The sequence below is a fragment of the Physella acuta genome, unplaced genomic scaffold, assembly GCF_028476545.2.
Source record: "Physella acuta isolate Inbredline_101_S28 unplaced genomic scaffold, ASM2847654v3 ptg000025l, whole genome shotgun sequence".
In the NCBI taxonomy this organism is placed as follows: domain Eukaryota; kingdom Metazoa; phylum Mollusca; class Gastropoda; family Physidae; genus Physella; species Physella acuta.
This window is the reverse complement of record NW_026731545.1, coordinates 64006-79929: the sequence shown is the minus strand read 5'-3', so window position 1 is coordinate 79929 and position 15924 is coordinate 64006. Positions and strand designations below refer to the sequence as shown.

The 15924-nt window shown below is 35.2% G+C and overlaps 1 protein-coding gene across 1 annotated transcript in view; it reads left to right on the top strand.

The window, feature by feature from the left end:
* The window catches only part of LOC131940873 (ATP-binding cassette sub-family A member 2), a 56504-nt gene continuing 40580 nt past the window's right edge, over positions 1–15924 (top strand). The window contains exons 1-8 of the mRNA XM_059299778.1: positions 1–63; positions 3295–3411; positions 5368–5526; positions 9036–9191; positions 11240–11487; positions 13230–13461; positions 14054–14218; positions 15711–15835. Coding sequence (XP_059155761.1) covers positions 3312–3411; positions 5368–5526; positions 9036–9191; positions 11240–11487; positions 13230–13461; positions 14054–14218; positions 15711–15835 — 1185 coding nt within the window. The 5' untranslated portion in view covers positions 1–63; positions 3295–3311. The remainder of the gene's footprint in view (positions 64–3294; positions 3412–5367; positions 5527–9035; positions 9192–11239; positions 11488–13229; positions 13462–14053; positions 14219–15710; positions 15836–15924) is intronic.

Sequence of the window (15924 nt, the reverse complement as noted above, 5' to 3'; positions counted from 1 at the left end):
TTGCTAGTTTGTATGCAGAAGTGGATGTGTTGTGTGTACATTATCAATTGATAAATATAACATGTATGTATTAGTTTAATTTTGCAGTTAATATTATTCAATCTTCTTTAAATTAAAAAGAATATCAAGGCGTCGGCGTGGTCGAGTCGGTAAAGCTCATGGTTGCTAAACCGAAAAGTCTCGAGTCAGCTGGCTAGTTTTTGTAACAGAAATTACTCAAAAATATTAATTTTTTAATTTTCAAAATTTGGTGCGACAAAATTCCATTGAAATTAATGCTAAATTCAATGGAATTTCACCATAAATGTTTTTGAAAATTTGAAAAAAAAATATTTCTAGCTGTTTTTTTTTTGTTACAAAAACTAGCCAGCTGACTCTATTAGTGTTAGTACAAGAAGAATCAATGATTATATGGGCGGTTTATATGTTACTTTAGGAAATTTTAGAACTCCACAAAAGGTAGTTTTTTCCAAGATGGCCGTTTCCATGGCAACCATATTTTCAGAAGAGTCCCTGGCACATGCAAATATTTTCCCTTAAATAACCTAACTTATACATTAAAAAAAAAATGGAAAAGGCTTTTTAATTAAAAAGTTTTTTTCCCCGTTCTTTCCCGGAGCCTACCCCCTTAATGAATATTGATAAAGATCGCTTTGGATCAGGGAAGAATTATTCCCAGAGGCGTAGCGAGGGGGGTCGGGAGTTGCAGACCACACCATTTAGGGGGGGGGGGGCGACACCAAGGCAAAAAATAGTAAAACATATTGAGAAAAGTTTGAGGAGGGTGCAAATCGAATTTTTACGGGGGGGGGGGGTGCAAATCGAAAATTGAAAGTTTGTCCCCGGGAAGACGCCTCTGGGGTGGGGGGGCGACACCATTATATGCCGCACCGGGTGACACCCAACCTCGCTACGCCACTGATTATTCCTAATTAATAATCCATTTCTGGGCGAGACAGAACATTTGACAAACATCTCTTTTCTCTTATTCATCTTCCGTGTAACTTAGACTTCAGAAATGGAGAATTAAAACTAGCTTTATACAAAGGGCTATAACTAAACTCAAGCGATGCTTAAAAGAAAGCTTCCAAACAAAGAAAATATTTTATAAACTGTACAAACAACCGTTTTAATTCGAATATTGTCAATGTTTTAAGGAATTATTTAGCGGCAAAAAGAGTTTGATTACAGATGTACGTAAGAAAAAATTTAAATAAAATATCAATAGCCCTGGGCCCATAAACGTTTATCTCAATAGGCGATAACATGTAGTATGCAGACATCTTTTTATCTATTTGTACGTATTTATTCATAAGTTTAAGGTCTATATACGTAACCAGTGGCGTAGCCAGGAATTGGTCATGGGAGTGGTTCAAATATTGTTCCATATGTATCAAATCACACACACACACACATATATATATACTAGCTGCATCCCGTGCTCCGCCACGGTAAATCTTTTTAAATGTACATTTTTGGAACAGAACAAAACGAACAAAAACACAACACAAACATAAACACAAACAAAACACAACCACAACACAACCACAACACAACACAACAACACAACCTCAACGCAACCACAACACAACCACAATACAAACAAAACACAACCACAACACAACGACAACACAACCACAACACAACCACAACACAACACAACAACACAACCACAACGCAACCACAACACAACCACAATACAAACAAAACACAACACAACCACAACACAAACACAACACAATACAACAACACAACCACAACGCAACCACAACACAACCACAACACAAACAAAACACAACCACAACACAAACACAACACAACCACAACACAATCACATCACAACCACAACACAACCTCAACACAACCACAACACAACCTCAACGCAACCACAACACAACCACAACGCAACCACAACACAACCTCAACACAACCACAACACAACCACAGCCACAACATTAGAATCACCACCAAACAACACGCTTTTTTAGGCGTCCGCGCCCAAAGAGAGCCTTTATTTAAGTCACATAAATAGATCCTACTCCATAACTTACAATAAAACAATGCGATGCAAATAAATGGACGGCAAGTGGCGTTTACTTTTATGGTTCTAAGAAAACACATTGGTAATGTAATTAGAATCACCACCGAAAAACACGCTTTTCCCAGGCGTCCGCGCCCAGAAAGAGCCTTTTCAGCCTTCTCTATACTATAATCCTAAAATTTCACCATCATTCTGTTAACACCGAAAAACAAAAACAAAAAATAGTGATTTTGAGAGATCATAGACTAATTAGAAAATAATATAAATAACCTTAACATTTTTCTATTTTACTTATGAACCTTTACATATAATAATCAATGTGGAAGTAATAACAAAAATTAACTTTTAAATTATTGAGAGTGAGTTGAATATTAAAAAATACGTCCGCGCTCAGAGACAGCCTTTCCATTCTTCTCAAAAAGTCTAATTTCACCATCTGTTTTCATAACACCGAAAAACAAAAGCAAAAAGATAGTGATTTTTTGAGAAATCATAGACTAATTAGAAAATGATAATAAATAATATTAATAATCTTAACATTTTTCCCTTTTAATTATGAACCTTAACATATAATAATCAATGCGGTAGTAATAAAAAAAAATTAACTTAGAATGGAATTGATGAGTTAAATATATTTTCAAATTACCTCCCTTGCAAAAAATTACCAAAAAAAAAGTTGAATTAATTAGTTTCTTTGACCTACTTTCATAAAAATATATCCACTTTTTCTGGGAGCCTAAACGAAAATGATATTTGACATTAATCTTTTTAATACGTTTCAGCAATGTGCGTGTATTTAATATTTTCTTGACGTTATGCGAAAGAGTAAAAACCGTGACAATTATAAAATAGCTCTATGCCGCTATATAAACAAACCCTAGTCTATTACTTATAATAAGACACTGCGGTGCACTGAAAAGCACAGCATGGTGCGAGTGTTTACGTTTATAGTCCCAAAATCTATAGCGATGACGGACGGAAGGAAGGAAGGAAGGACAGACACAGCCCGCTTATATTATAGATATATATATATATATATATATATATATATATATATATATATATATATATATATAGGGGTGTTAGTCCATGGGAGGGGTTATAACCCCCCTAACTACCCCTTGCCTACGCCACTATACGTAACTGGCACCCCTCTTCCCTCCCCCTCCCCCCTCTCTCTCTTTATCTCGCTCTGCCTTTATTTTTCTTCCATCTTTGTGAAATTTTGTCCCTGCTATGTTTATACATTTCAGCGATATCTCCATTTAAAATGCCGGACTGGGCAGAAATTAAAAGCCAGTTTTCGGCCTTAAACTACAAGAGTTTAATCGTTTACAAGAGATCTATAATAGTCACTGTGCTAGAACTGGGTAAGACTGGATTTGTGTGAAGTTTCTTGTTTCGTATTTAAAAGTCATTTACAAATACACTTTCTCGCCCGTCCGGGTGTCTATCTGTGTATTTTAGTTTTGTCACTGATCATGCACAGTTGCAGTAAGAATAATGTTGTTTAAATGAGTATTAAATGATTGATCTTTTAGTTATGATTAGCTTGACATTAAATTAAAACAAAGATGCTTAAGCCTTATCGTAATCATCAATAGAATCTACGTCTAACCAGGGGCGGAACTACCATACCCGCCAGACCCCGCAATGCGGGGGGCCCAGGACGTTTAGGGGCCCAGTTCCGACCAAAAAACAATGAATTTTTTTTTCAAAAATTATGTTTTTCATGCATCTTGAAAGTGGTTTTGTAAAAAAAAAAAAAAAAAAAAAACTATTCTACTATAGCAGAGATTGTTGCGTAGAAAAATATTTTAAAATCTACAAGAGCTATAGTTTGAAAGGTAGGTAAACATTCACACTACTTCCATGACTTACTGCCCTTCTTTAAAATAGGGATGCCCACGAAGCTCATTTAAATAGTTTTGTACTGTGTATATTAAAAAGTAATTGATTCTCTGAATTATTACTTAAATAAGACGTACTATACAATAGTATAGCTATAAAAATCAATGTTTTCAAAATTGATATTATAAAGGCGAAAATGAAAAAAATAAACATAACGCGATAAACCATTCACGAATCAAGCTAACTTCTTTATATATTTTTGACCAGCGTGTTTACAATGGCTTTCACTCTGGATGAGTTTGGAATATATTTTTTCTGGTTTGTCCTCTCAGAATGGTTATATATTGCAATGAAGTAGACTAAATTATTCAGTTAGGACAGGGGTCGGCAACCTTTTGAAGCGGAAGAGCCAAAAGTTACAATTTTCAAAATTTCCTTGGTTTTAAAGAGCCACTAACATTTTTTTTTATTTCAAATATTTTATTTTTTGATTAAGATTATTAGTATTTGTGCAAGGAGCTGGAGAGCCGCATCTTGATATCAAAAGAGCCGCATGCGGCTCGCGAGCCGCAGGTTGCCGACCCCTGAGTTAGGATATAGATTTTATATATATATATATATATATATATATATATATATATATATATATATATATATATATATATATATATATGGCCCCCCATATATATATATATATATATATATATATATATATATATATATATATATATATATATATATATATATATATATATATATATATATATATAGGGCCCCCCATATATATATATATATATATATATATATATATATATAGGGGGCCCTAGTTTTTTCTTTGCGGGGGAGCCTTTGATTTCTAGTTCCGCCACTGCGTCTAACCGTGACATAATTATATATATATATATATATATATATATATATATATATATATATATATATATGTGTGTGTGTGTGTGTGTGTGTGTGTGTGTATATATATATATTTATTTATATATGTTTATTCAAAACATTAGGGAAATGTACAGAGTCAATGTACAAAAATTTCCAATGTTTATCCCGAAGAAGAGTCTATGTTATGAAACTTCGCTTCGATTTTTTTTCCACAAAAAATTTACAACGTTTATGCCGAAGATAGCATCGTCTTTTCCGTTACCCCAAGAGGTCGTTTTATGACCTCAGGAATTGTCAGAGGGTTCTGACGTGAGGAATGTTTTCAATTTATTATATTAAAAAGTTGTTTTGATGTGGGATTATTTTTTCGATTTATTGATCATATAAGGTACTGGTAAATAGCTTTAGTTTTGACATGCTTGTCGTAGCCAATAGGAATTTGTCCCGTGTTCTGATCGCTTGACGCGAACGCCTGCCTAATTTGATACGCACCGCCATAGCCCTAATCAGCATCTGACCACTTTGCTTTAAATATTAGATGTCTTTACTACATCAGTTCACCAAGTCTTGTGCAAACTTTTCAGCAATCGTCATTCTACTCTCATGGGTTCTTGCTACAGGGAAGAAAGACACTATAACAAGAGAATCTGGTGCGATAAGTTTGAACCACAAAATTAGACCCATGTTCACGTACATGCCAAACACAGCAGCGCTAGCGGCGCTGGTCGATGTGAGATGGACTAGTAAGTATCCAACATTCCTTGTGTGGACTAGTATCCAACATTCCTTATATGGGCTAGTAAACAACATTCCTTATGTGGACTAGTATCCAACATTCCTTGTGTGGACTAGTAAGTATCCAACATTCCTTATATTAGCTAGTAAGTATCCAACATTCCTTATGTGGACTAGTATTCAACATTCCTTATATGGGCTAGTAAGTATCCAACATTCCTTATATTAGCTAGTAAGTATCCAACATTCCTTATGTGGACTAGTATCCAACATTCCTTATATGGGCTAGTAAGTATCCAACATTCCTTATATGGACTAGTAAGTATCCAACATTCCTTATATTAGCTAGTAAGTATCCTACATTCCTTATGTGGACTAGTATCCAACATTCCTTATGTGGACTAGTAAGTATCCAACATTCCTTATATTAGCTAGTAAGTATCCAACATTCCTTATGTGGACTAGTATCCAACATTCCTTATATGGGCTAGTAAGTATCCAACATTCCTTATGTGGACTAGTAAGTATCCAACATTCCTTATATTAGCTAGTAAGTATCCAACATTCCTTATGTGGACTAGTATCCAACATTCCTTATGTGGACTAGTAAGTATCCAACATTCCTTATGTAGACTAGTATTCAACATTCCTTATATGGGCTAGTAAGTATCCAACATTCCTTATGTGGACTAGTAAGCATCCAACATTCCTTATCCATTTGACAAGCTAGTATCATCTTCACCTGTAGTATATTTTAAACCATTAAATATCCATTGTAACAGTTCGTAAAATTCTATTAAGTCCACATTCACTTAGTATTATCCATTAGAGAAGTACAATCGATCTTCGTCTTAGTATTCATACGTTACAAGTTGGTTGAAAAAAAAAGGATTCCTCATTAGACATAGCAATCCATTGGGTAGATGAAGTAGCGTTGATGTGTTTCTTGACCACGGCATACTGCGATCAGCACTCTGCCCAGCCGCATTTATTTTTCCTAACGTGAGCTAGGTACTTATCAGGGCTGGGAGAACTCAGGGTCTTTCCACTGACTCAAACCCGGATTCGTACTCGAGATTTTCGGGTTAGCAATCTACCGCTAGGTTGGTCTAAAATAATCCTGCCTATTTTTATTCACAAAATTTTAACTTGATAAATCACAATTTCTGGGAAAACTCATTTTCGATCTTATCGAAATACCAACCCCCCCCCCCCCCCCCCCCCATCGACTCCAGATAAATTACAATCAGACTACAGATTATAAAGCATGAATGTATTATTTTCAATCTTATTTGATCTCAAATTCGCCATTAAAATAAATTTAAAGTTTACGTAAAACATTAAATAGGAGAAATGACTATGTAGAAAAAAGATCACTCCGTCTAATTTACAAATCCTAGAGCCGAAACGGACTTTAAAGGTAGATAATAACTATGTAGAGTGCTTTCTATAAGAATAATCGAACAGTCTGGGATAAGGCAAAATTTGTGTCGACTTTACACGGATGAAAATTAAATGAATAAATATAGAGGCTAAAGTTTTTTTTTTTTAAACTGAAGAATCAAATGATTCTTTGCAACAACTAAAATATTAAAAAGTAGAAAAGATAAAAGAAACATAAAAATATTTCTAATAATTAGCTTATAAATGCACTGAAGTGAATATATATATATATATATATATATATATATATATATAAGCCCTGCTAGGGGGGGGATACCTTAAAATCTATTCTACCCTTCCCTAGGCTTATCTACTACTACTCTACTACTATCCGGTCAGTGCAAGCCCGGATAAACCCAGACTGGTTAATAACCTAACCTTAGTCTAAATAATAAAAACATAAAGCTTTTAACAATTAATTAAATTTATCTGGCCTACATGGAACCAATCAAAATAAGAAAGATGATAAACTACAGAATACACAAAACACGACTAAACAAAACTCAACGGGACAAAACACTCGAGACCTACAAAACAGAAACAGAACTCAACGGAACAAAACACCCAATTTCGGACCACCGTCACCACATTAATGTGACACAGAAACTCTTCAACACACAAGGCCTCGACATTCCAGCAGAACGTCCCTCCCTGTCCACACACCACATTCACGAACAAAAAAAAACAATACTACGCACAAGAAAATAGTCCCTAATACAATAATAAGTAACATTCAGGACTTAAAGCAAAGTGGAGCCACACTCCTTAAACAATGTTTGCATAAATAACATCAAAATATAAACAAGACAAAGCAATTATAAACCTTTTTAAAATCCTAATCATATCAGCGCCAGAATAGCGGACTACTTATATATATATATATATATATATATATATATATATATATATATATATATATATACAACAAACTTTCTTTAATAAAGTATCGATTACTCTGACAGACTGTACTTTTGTATATTGGGTTTGGAGTGAAGCGTGTGTGGTAGTGAGTGCATTGAGTATAATTGTATCAATTCAAATATTTTCAAAAACTGCCCTCAATCTCTCATTGAAGTCAACCAGAATGGCCAGGGTGAATAAAACAAAAAATCAGAACAATTGTTTTCCATGATAAAAATACACAATAGTGATGTATGGTGTATAGTGTATAGCATAGTATTGTATTTATATTAAATAATATCACCCTGACTCTACTAATCCGAATTGAAAATAAAAGGGTTTCCTAAATTACTATTATACCACTAGTAATTATTGCTTTGAATATTTCTAGCCTTAATAAAACCGGAAGTAATTTTGTATTAACTACACAAATGTTATAAAATATTCAATTTCGGTTGAAAAATATGCTTTCTGGCTACAAACATTTGAAACCAGCTTTTCAAGTTTATTCAACACTGTTACAGCCGGAAAAATATGTAGGAGGTTTTATGAGCAAACAATGCGTGTATTAAAGAAAACAATTTTGTTTTTGTATTTAAAACAAAATAATCAACTCTTATGGGTACCTGATTCTTCTGTCTAGTCAAGATGAGACGGCTTAGCATAGCGCTGTCCACACCTTTACTTCATTTGCCGAGAAACAGTTGCCCTTTCTTGAAGCGGTTCCTATAGGGCTGGTAAGTAGGCCAATAAACAGTTCTATATCTTATGCAGGTTTTATTGAGCCGTAGAACTGTTTATTGACCTACTTACCAGCCCTATACCTTTACTAACCCTAAGAAAAGACCTAAATTAAAAAGTTGGTGGTTTTGGTGGGGGCGGGTTGAAACGGTATTCATTTAACTTTCTTTAAAAATTACACATTTATTATCTAAAATGGAATGTTTTCATCTTATTTTTTATGATAGCTAATGAAGATGGGCATAGCAAAAAAAAAAATACAAAAAAAAAGAGTGCATTTTCTAACTTGCTTTTGTTTGATTATATTACAGGAAATTTTTATGGTCTAATTTTTTATGGTCTAATTTTTTATGGTCTACATTAATATTTCGTTAGCTATATTTTTAGAAAGTTGTTTTTTATTGACGATTTTCTCTAATATTTCCGCCAAAAGTTCCAAGAATACTCAGACCAGTGTCAAGCATACACCAACATCCCATGGTAATTTTCGAGGGAACTGAAAACGTCCCGCGTCTACCCCAGCACTTGAAGTTTCGTATTCCAATAGACGACCATGTTCCTACTGGAGTAATGACTGGCCAAAGTTACGGTAGGAGCTAAACCTTCAATTATCAGCGCACGTCTTCTATAATCAGGCTTGAGTTGCATCTGATTTTAACAAAAAAAAAAACATAAATGATAAGCGTTATCTCTTATTCTATTTACTTTGGCATCTTTTTACAAATGGGAAGGCGAGTTTGAATCTTGTATCAAATCAGTGAAACGTCCCTGAGTCCACACACCTCTGACGGGTACATAATTTACGTTAGGGAAGCAAGGGCGACTGGGCTTAATGCAGACGCACTATCCCTTCATACGCCAAGGTCTCCGAAGCAGATGACCTCTACTTCATCTACCCCATGTGTCTAGGGCGCGAACGGAAAATAATGATGATAATCTTTTTACAACCTTTTTTTTTATTTTAAAGTTAACAACGTCCATTTCTATGTGGGAAATCTTATAAATTAATTTTGACCCGCTTCTAATACAGCAATTTTCGCTCAAACTTCCCAGATGCATTCTAAATCAAAATTTTAATCTAAATAGAGAGACATTTTATTTTAAAATTACTATAATAACATAATTAAATATTAGCGATCAACTAACCGACGACGGTGTACTGTTTGTCACGGGTGGTTGGTTTCTTGCTGAGCATCGAACGCGAGGAAGGGAAGATAACATATCTATAACGCAAATATGTTGTTGTAGCCTATATAGATCTAGTGTCAACTTCATTTAGAAGGAATCACCAAAATAGCGGGAAAAATTACATGTATAAAACTTAAATAATGTTAATCACAGAAAATAAGAAAACCGAACAAACTTGCTTTCTTTGATAAAAGCATTGGTCGCTAAATATGTAAGGGGTCTTGTGTGCGAATAAAGCGTTGAATATTTAAAAAAAAACAGGTTGTTTTATTTTCTAGCTTTCAGTGCATTTAAAAGTTTGTTATTATAAAGGTCTTTTTAATTAATCACTTCACTTCCTGTTTCGACGTTATCCTTATCAGCGGCAAAAACTGAAATTTTTGTTTGCAGCCAAATCGCACCCTACCAGGGCGCCGGCGGACAAGCTTGATTCAATTTAGTGAGCGTTTGTAACGCTCCATCCTATCCATTGTCTATCACACTGTTTAGACCAACCGTAGTTGCAATAACGCTCACGGGAAAGGCCAGGGCGCCAAATCACATCCTGCCGGGGGGCCGCCCAAGCAAAATTAAATCCCCCCTCCCATCACCACCCACCAACCCCCATCCCCTCTCCCACCCCAGAAACCTTCTCTGGAGTATTCATCAACTCCTTAACGTTTTATGGCACCCGGATAAACTGTGTCGAACCGCAATCGTCTTTTATTTTTATAAACTGTATATAAAGAAAAATCGCACCCTCCTGTGGCGCCGCCCTTGCACAATTTTTTTTATTTTTTACAGAACCCTTCTCTGGAGTATTCTAATCAACTCCCCAAAGTCTCAATGCGATAGGATGAACGGTGTGAAACCACAATCGACTTTTATTTTTATATACCGTAACACACAAATCGCGCCCTGCCGCGGCGACACTTCTGCGAATTTCAAAATGTTTTTTGCGCAGAAACCTCTCCAGGAGTTTTTTCAACATCTTCCCAAGGTTTTATGGTGATCGTGTGAACGGTGTCACTTCAATTCTTTTATTATTATTTTCATATACCGTATATAGAGAAAAAACGCACCCTCCCGTGGCGCCGCCCTTGCGAAATTAAAAAAAAGCCACTTTTTTGCTGAACCTTTTCAGGTAGTGTTCTAATCAACACCCCAAAGTTTCATGGCGATCGGGTGAACGCTATCAACCAAAATCGACTTTTATTTTTATATACCGTATATAGAGAAAAAAGAAATTGCGCCCTGTCTCGACGCCACCCTTACGAATTTGAAGAATTTTTTTTTCGCTGAAACCTCCCCAGAAATTTTCTCAACAACTTCCCGAAGTTTCACGGCGATGTGATGAGAGGTGTAGTAATGCATAAAAGACAAAGAAACACACACACGCACACACATATACGTTGCTTTTTATATATATAGATAGATAACCATGTATTATTTTTTAATACATCACACCAGACTACGACGAGAAGGGTTTAACTTCTACTCAGCTGGTGGTGGCACAGCTGTACCTGAATTACTGGAAGAGGGAGCTGGGCAACCTGACGTACGACCCACGTCTGCTGGTCAGAGCTCAGGTGATGCCGCGGTTGAAAGCCAAAGTCGGAGTGCTATCAAACGTTTACCCAATCTTCAATATAATCGTCTTCTCGTTCACGATTTGCTCGACTGTGTTCATCGTTGAGGAGAAAGCGTCCAATATTAAGGTAATTTAGCCGTTCCGGCAAGGCGTTGCCCCTAACCTTGTCAATAAACGATGCATGCTTTACTTGTGTCAAATAGTCGTACAGATGACGCAGCTTGAAAATATTTTTCATTACGATTACATGTTATAGTGAAACATATACTTGATTTCCGGGGAAAAAAAACATGTTTAAACATTTGTATTGTTTCAATTTAATGTCAACACCAGCAATTCGTAACAAAACTGTTAGCTAAAAATATACTATGATCTCTAAGAGAAAGAAATTAGGCAAACACTCTCTTGTTATCTGTACTTCTTATATAACAAATAAAAAACTGTACGAAATGTAGAAATCAAATACGCCAACTATTTTATAGTTAAACTTGATTTTTCCATTTGATAACAGATCCCGGTTCCACAACACGCACCAACCATGACCCATCAACTACTCATTCCCCTTAAATGATCTCAGGACTAATAATCAAAGACCAAATATCTCAGACAACATATTTCAGGACAAACGATCATTGACAAAATTTTCTGAGACAAAATATCTAACAAAAATGAAACATCTCAAGGCGATATATTTATAACTAAGTTATGCGTGACTCCTCTGTTGTAAACGAGAACGAGGAACGCCATCGTCCTACCCCGATTAATTTTGTATTTTCGCTTGAACTTTAACCCCTACAAAAAACCCATTTATTTATTATATTGGATAAAATATTGTTGTCTGTAAATGCAACGCTGTTTTTACAAGCTTTTATTTAACTCACTACCTCGTCAGTCGTCAGTCTGTCTAGATCAAAACGGCCTAGCAAAATTGCAGGCACTTCTACTTGACAGATACGGTTCGTAGTTGGAACGTGGGTCAAGACATGAAGTCAATGCATCGTGACATTAAATTTGACTTAATTGGATGTCTAATTAGTTTTTTATGAATTAATTAAAATTTTGACCAAATTAGTAGGCATTTCTATTCAACTACTCCACACGCGTCATCACGTTCAATAGCGCGTCATCACGTTCAATAGGCGCGCAATGGTTTTTAGTCATGAAACTCTATTGTAAATAAAAACATGTTGGATAAGACTGCCTACTAATTCGGTAAACATTTTAATTAATTCATAAAAAAATTAATTAGGCATTCAATTTAGTCAAATTTAATGTCTTGTTGCATTGTCTTCATGTCTTGACCCACGTGCCAATTACGAACCGTATCTGTCAGTTAGAAGTGCCAGTAATTTCGCTCGGATGTTTTGATCTAGACTGACGACAGACTGACGAGAAAGTGAGTTAAATAAAAGCTTGTAAAAACAACCCGAGAAGATGTTCATTACTTTTTTTGTTCTTATCTTTACACATCACACAGCAGCCCTCGTCCCTAGCTGCTACTAACTAAAGGCCCCGTACAATCGTTCACACCATCTTTTATACCCGAACTCGACCCTGGGATAATAATACATAAACACACCGGGGTAAACTCAACGCACACACGCCTCTTTCGTACGTTCTGGACTATTCTAGCCTATTCTATTCTAACCTACAACTGACCCGTAACAGTATCTTTCTGTGCGGACTAGTCGCCTAGTTATATTGGCGTTTCCGCTCTTATAAAACTACAACAAAAATTCAGAATAAACACATACATTTATAAACGTAAAACAGCAAGGTTTACAGTCCATTTAAATGGCAATGTTCTTTCAAGATAATAATAATGGAATTGGAATAAAAGTTTAATATCTGAATACTTTGTGGTTGCAGGAAACGCTGCAGGTGCTGGGAGTTTCCAAACTGGTCTACTGGTGCTCCTGGTTTGTGGCCAGACTGTGCCTTGGTCTTGTGATCGCTCTGATATTCTCTATAGCGATGAGCTATGAGACTGCTGCAGGACCGTTTTTCCCATTCTCATTCTTGTCTCAATACGTGTTGTATTCTCTCATGGCTATAAACAGTCTGACGTTTTCTCTGTTTTTGTCTTGTTTTTTAAGTGATGGTAAGTAATACATTGATTTATGGGATTTCCGCAATTGTTTCGCCAAAATTTTTTTTTTATAGCCTCCTATAATAATAATTTAAAAAAACCGCATACCCATTCCAACGAAAATTATTAGGAATTTGGGTATAGTGAATAAGTTTTTTAGAAAACAAAGGACTAACGATTGTTAGCGGATAGACAAATCTTAGCCTAGTGGGTGGAATTGGATGAAATTAGTGGATTAAGTTGCCTAAAGACAGCAGGTTATGTATATTTTTAAATGTATCGATCTTACATATTGGATTTTTAGAGGGGTTCAATAGTGCGCTATTAAGTTATTTAGTGGCATAATGGACGTTGTGTAATAGGTAATGCAAACAATTACATATTATAAAGTTGGTGGATACAAAATGGGCTGTCACAAACAGGGCTTTTTTAAAATTTGGGTTAGTGACATGTATTGGTGTCATGCGCTCTTTCACTCAACCACACCAGCGTAAAACGAGTGGGGATTCGATTATTAGGAGATGCTGGGAGTGTTGATTTTAATTTTTGTTAGACAGATTTTTTAAAAAACCTGTAGAATAATTGAAAGTGTTTTATTTTTCAGCCAGGATCAGCGGTTTATACGCATTCTTTGCTTTCGTAATATCGAATTGGATTTCAATAAAGATAGGCCACAGTCCCGGTAAAACGTTAAATTTATTCGCTGGCCCATTCCTCTACTCTCACGGTATAAACATGTGCTTCTATTGGATGGTTCTGGAAGAATATCGTAAGTCGTTGGATATGTGTAATGAGATATTTCATGCATGTCGCCTTATAAGTGTGGTTAGTTTGATCAAGTACCCTTATTTCTATGTGCAATATGAGGATGGTGTATGTCGGAGAGAGTTTTACCGTACTTTGTGACAAAGTGCATGAGTAAAAAACAGATTTAAGACGATAGAACAGAACTAAGAGTGAGCTGATAGATCTATTCGGGTATGGGTAAAATGGGATAAAGCGATAATGGTGCATTCATAACATTTATTTCATCAGTAAGCTAAAATAGATTACAAATTTAAAACTGAGTTTTTTTAAGTTTGTTATCAAGTTTCCTTTTTGTTCTTAATTATAATATTTGGACGGTAGTTCCCCCAACACATTTAAGCACTGAGTGTCAACAACTTGTGCTCAATAAAGGCTGTTGGTTTGATTTCAGCCTGCTTTCCTTTTTAGATTTGCTTCCATAGCCTTTGTCCAACCAAGAACAATAAGTGAGGCAGCAGTTTTTATTTTTATTTTGGTGGTTTCTCTCTTAGATGGGTTCCTTAACACAGCTATCGAGCCTCATCTTCCCGAAGTGTCGAACTCGGGACTATTTAGGAAACATAAGCTTTACCGACCAGACCCATTGTTGTCAAATGATGTATATCAGTTTTAAACTATTTTTAATTAGAAGATTACATTAAAATTTTGCATTTAAGTTATCTCCGCAACAATACTAGAATATGTAATTAAAATGTAACTAAAATAGTAAACAAAAAAATTCATTGTTTGATTATAGATCACAAACGGAAATAAATAGTTAAAAGCTATTGATCTAGTGAACTGTTTTTTTTTACAAATGTTATGACTAATCGTAGAACCAAGTTGGAAACTAAAGCACACAAAAATAATAAATACATTTGCTAACTGTTGAAGGGAAAAATAACAATTACCAGTTTTGCGTCGTCATTCTTTATCTGCAATACGATGTCCCTGGTATTCAAGTACTGCTAGGGTTCACAGCAGATATTATTACTTGCGAGAGGCTGTCCAATTAATTTAGAAGAATTAATATGGTATTTTAAACAATTAAATGTCTACTAATATGTTTCTATAATTATAAAATACTAAATAGCAAAAAGAAATAAAATAAATTAATTAAAAAATGCACTAAATATGTTTTAAAAGTACATTTGTAGCTACAGTAGTAAAGCGACAGTCTTTTTTTTAAAACGTGTCAATTTAAAATTAGCCATGATGGCGTATTTTGGTTAGCTAATTTTTGTAGTTCAAATTTCTATTGGAGAGGAGAGGAGTTGGGACGGAGAGGTGTGTGTTCTGAATACGCAACAGTCAAAACGGTTGTTTTTTTAAGTAATCAATAATTTTACGATCAATTATCATCTAACACCTTCACTATAGGAGTTAAAGTACATTTTTGTAAACTTTCGGATATTGGTGTATTTAAAAGATTGTTATTGTAAAGATTTTACCATCGTTGTTATTGTTTCATATAGGCCTCAAACGCCAAACATCAGAAACGAGTGGTTTGCCGTTTCTTGAGGGAATAATGTATCTGGTACTCAACAGTGTTGTCAACTGTGTTATTGTGTGGGCAAAGGAGCGTTCATGGTTTAGCGAGGTAAGGTTAGCGTAGGTAAAAATGTAGGTACATATGAGCTCCCTTTTAAAGGTAGGTCACGATACAAGATACAGGCAGTGGCGTAGCGA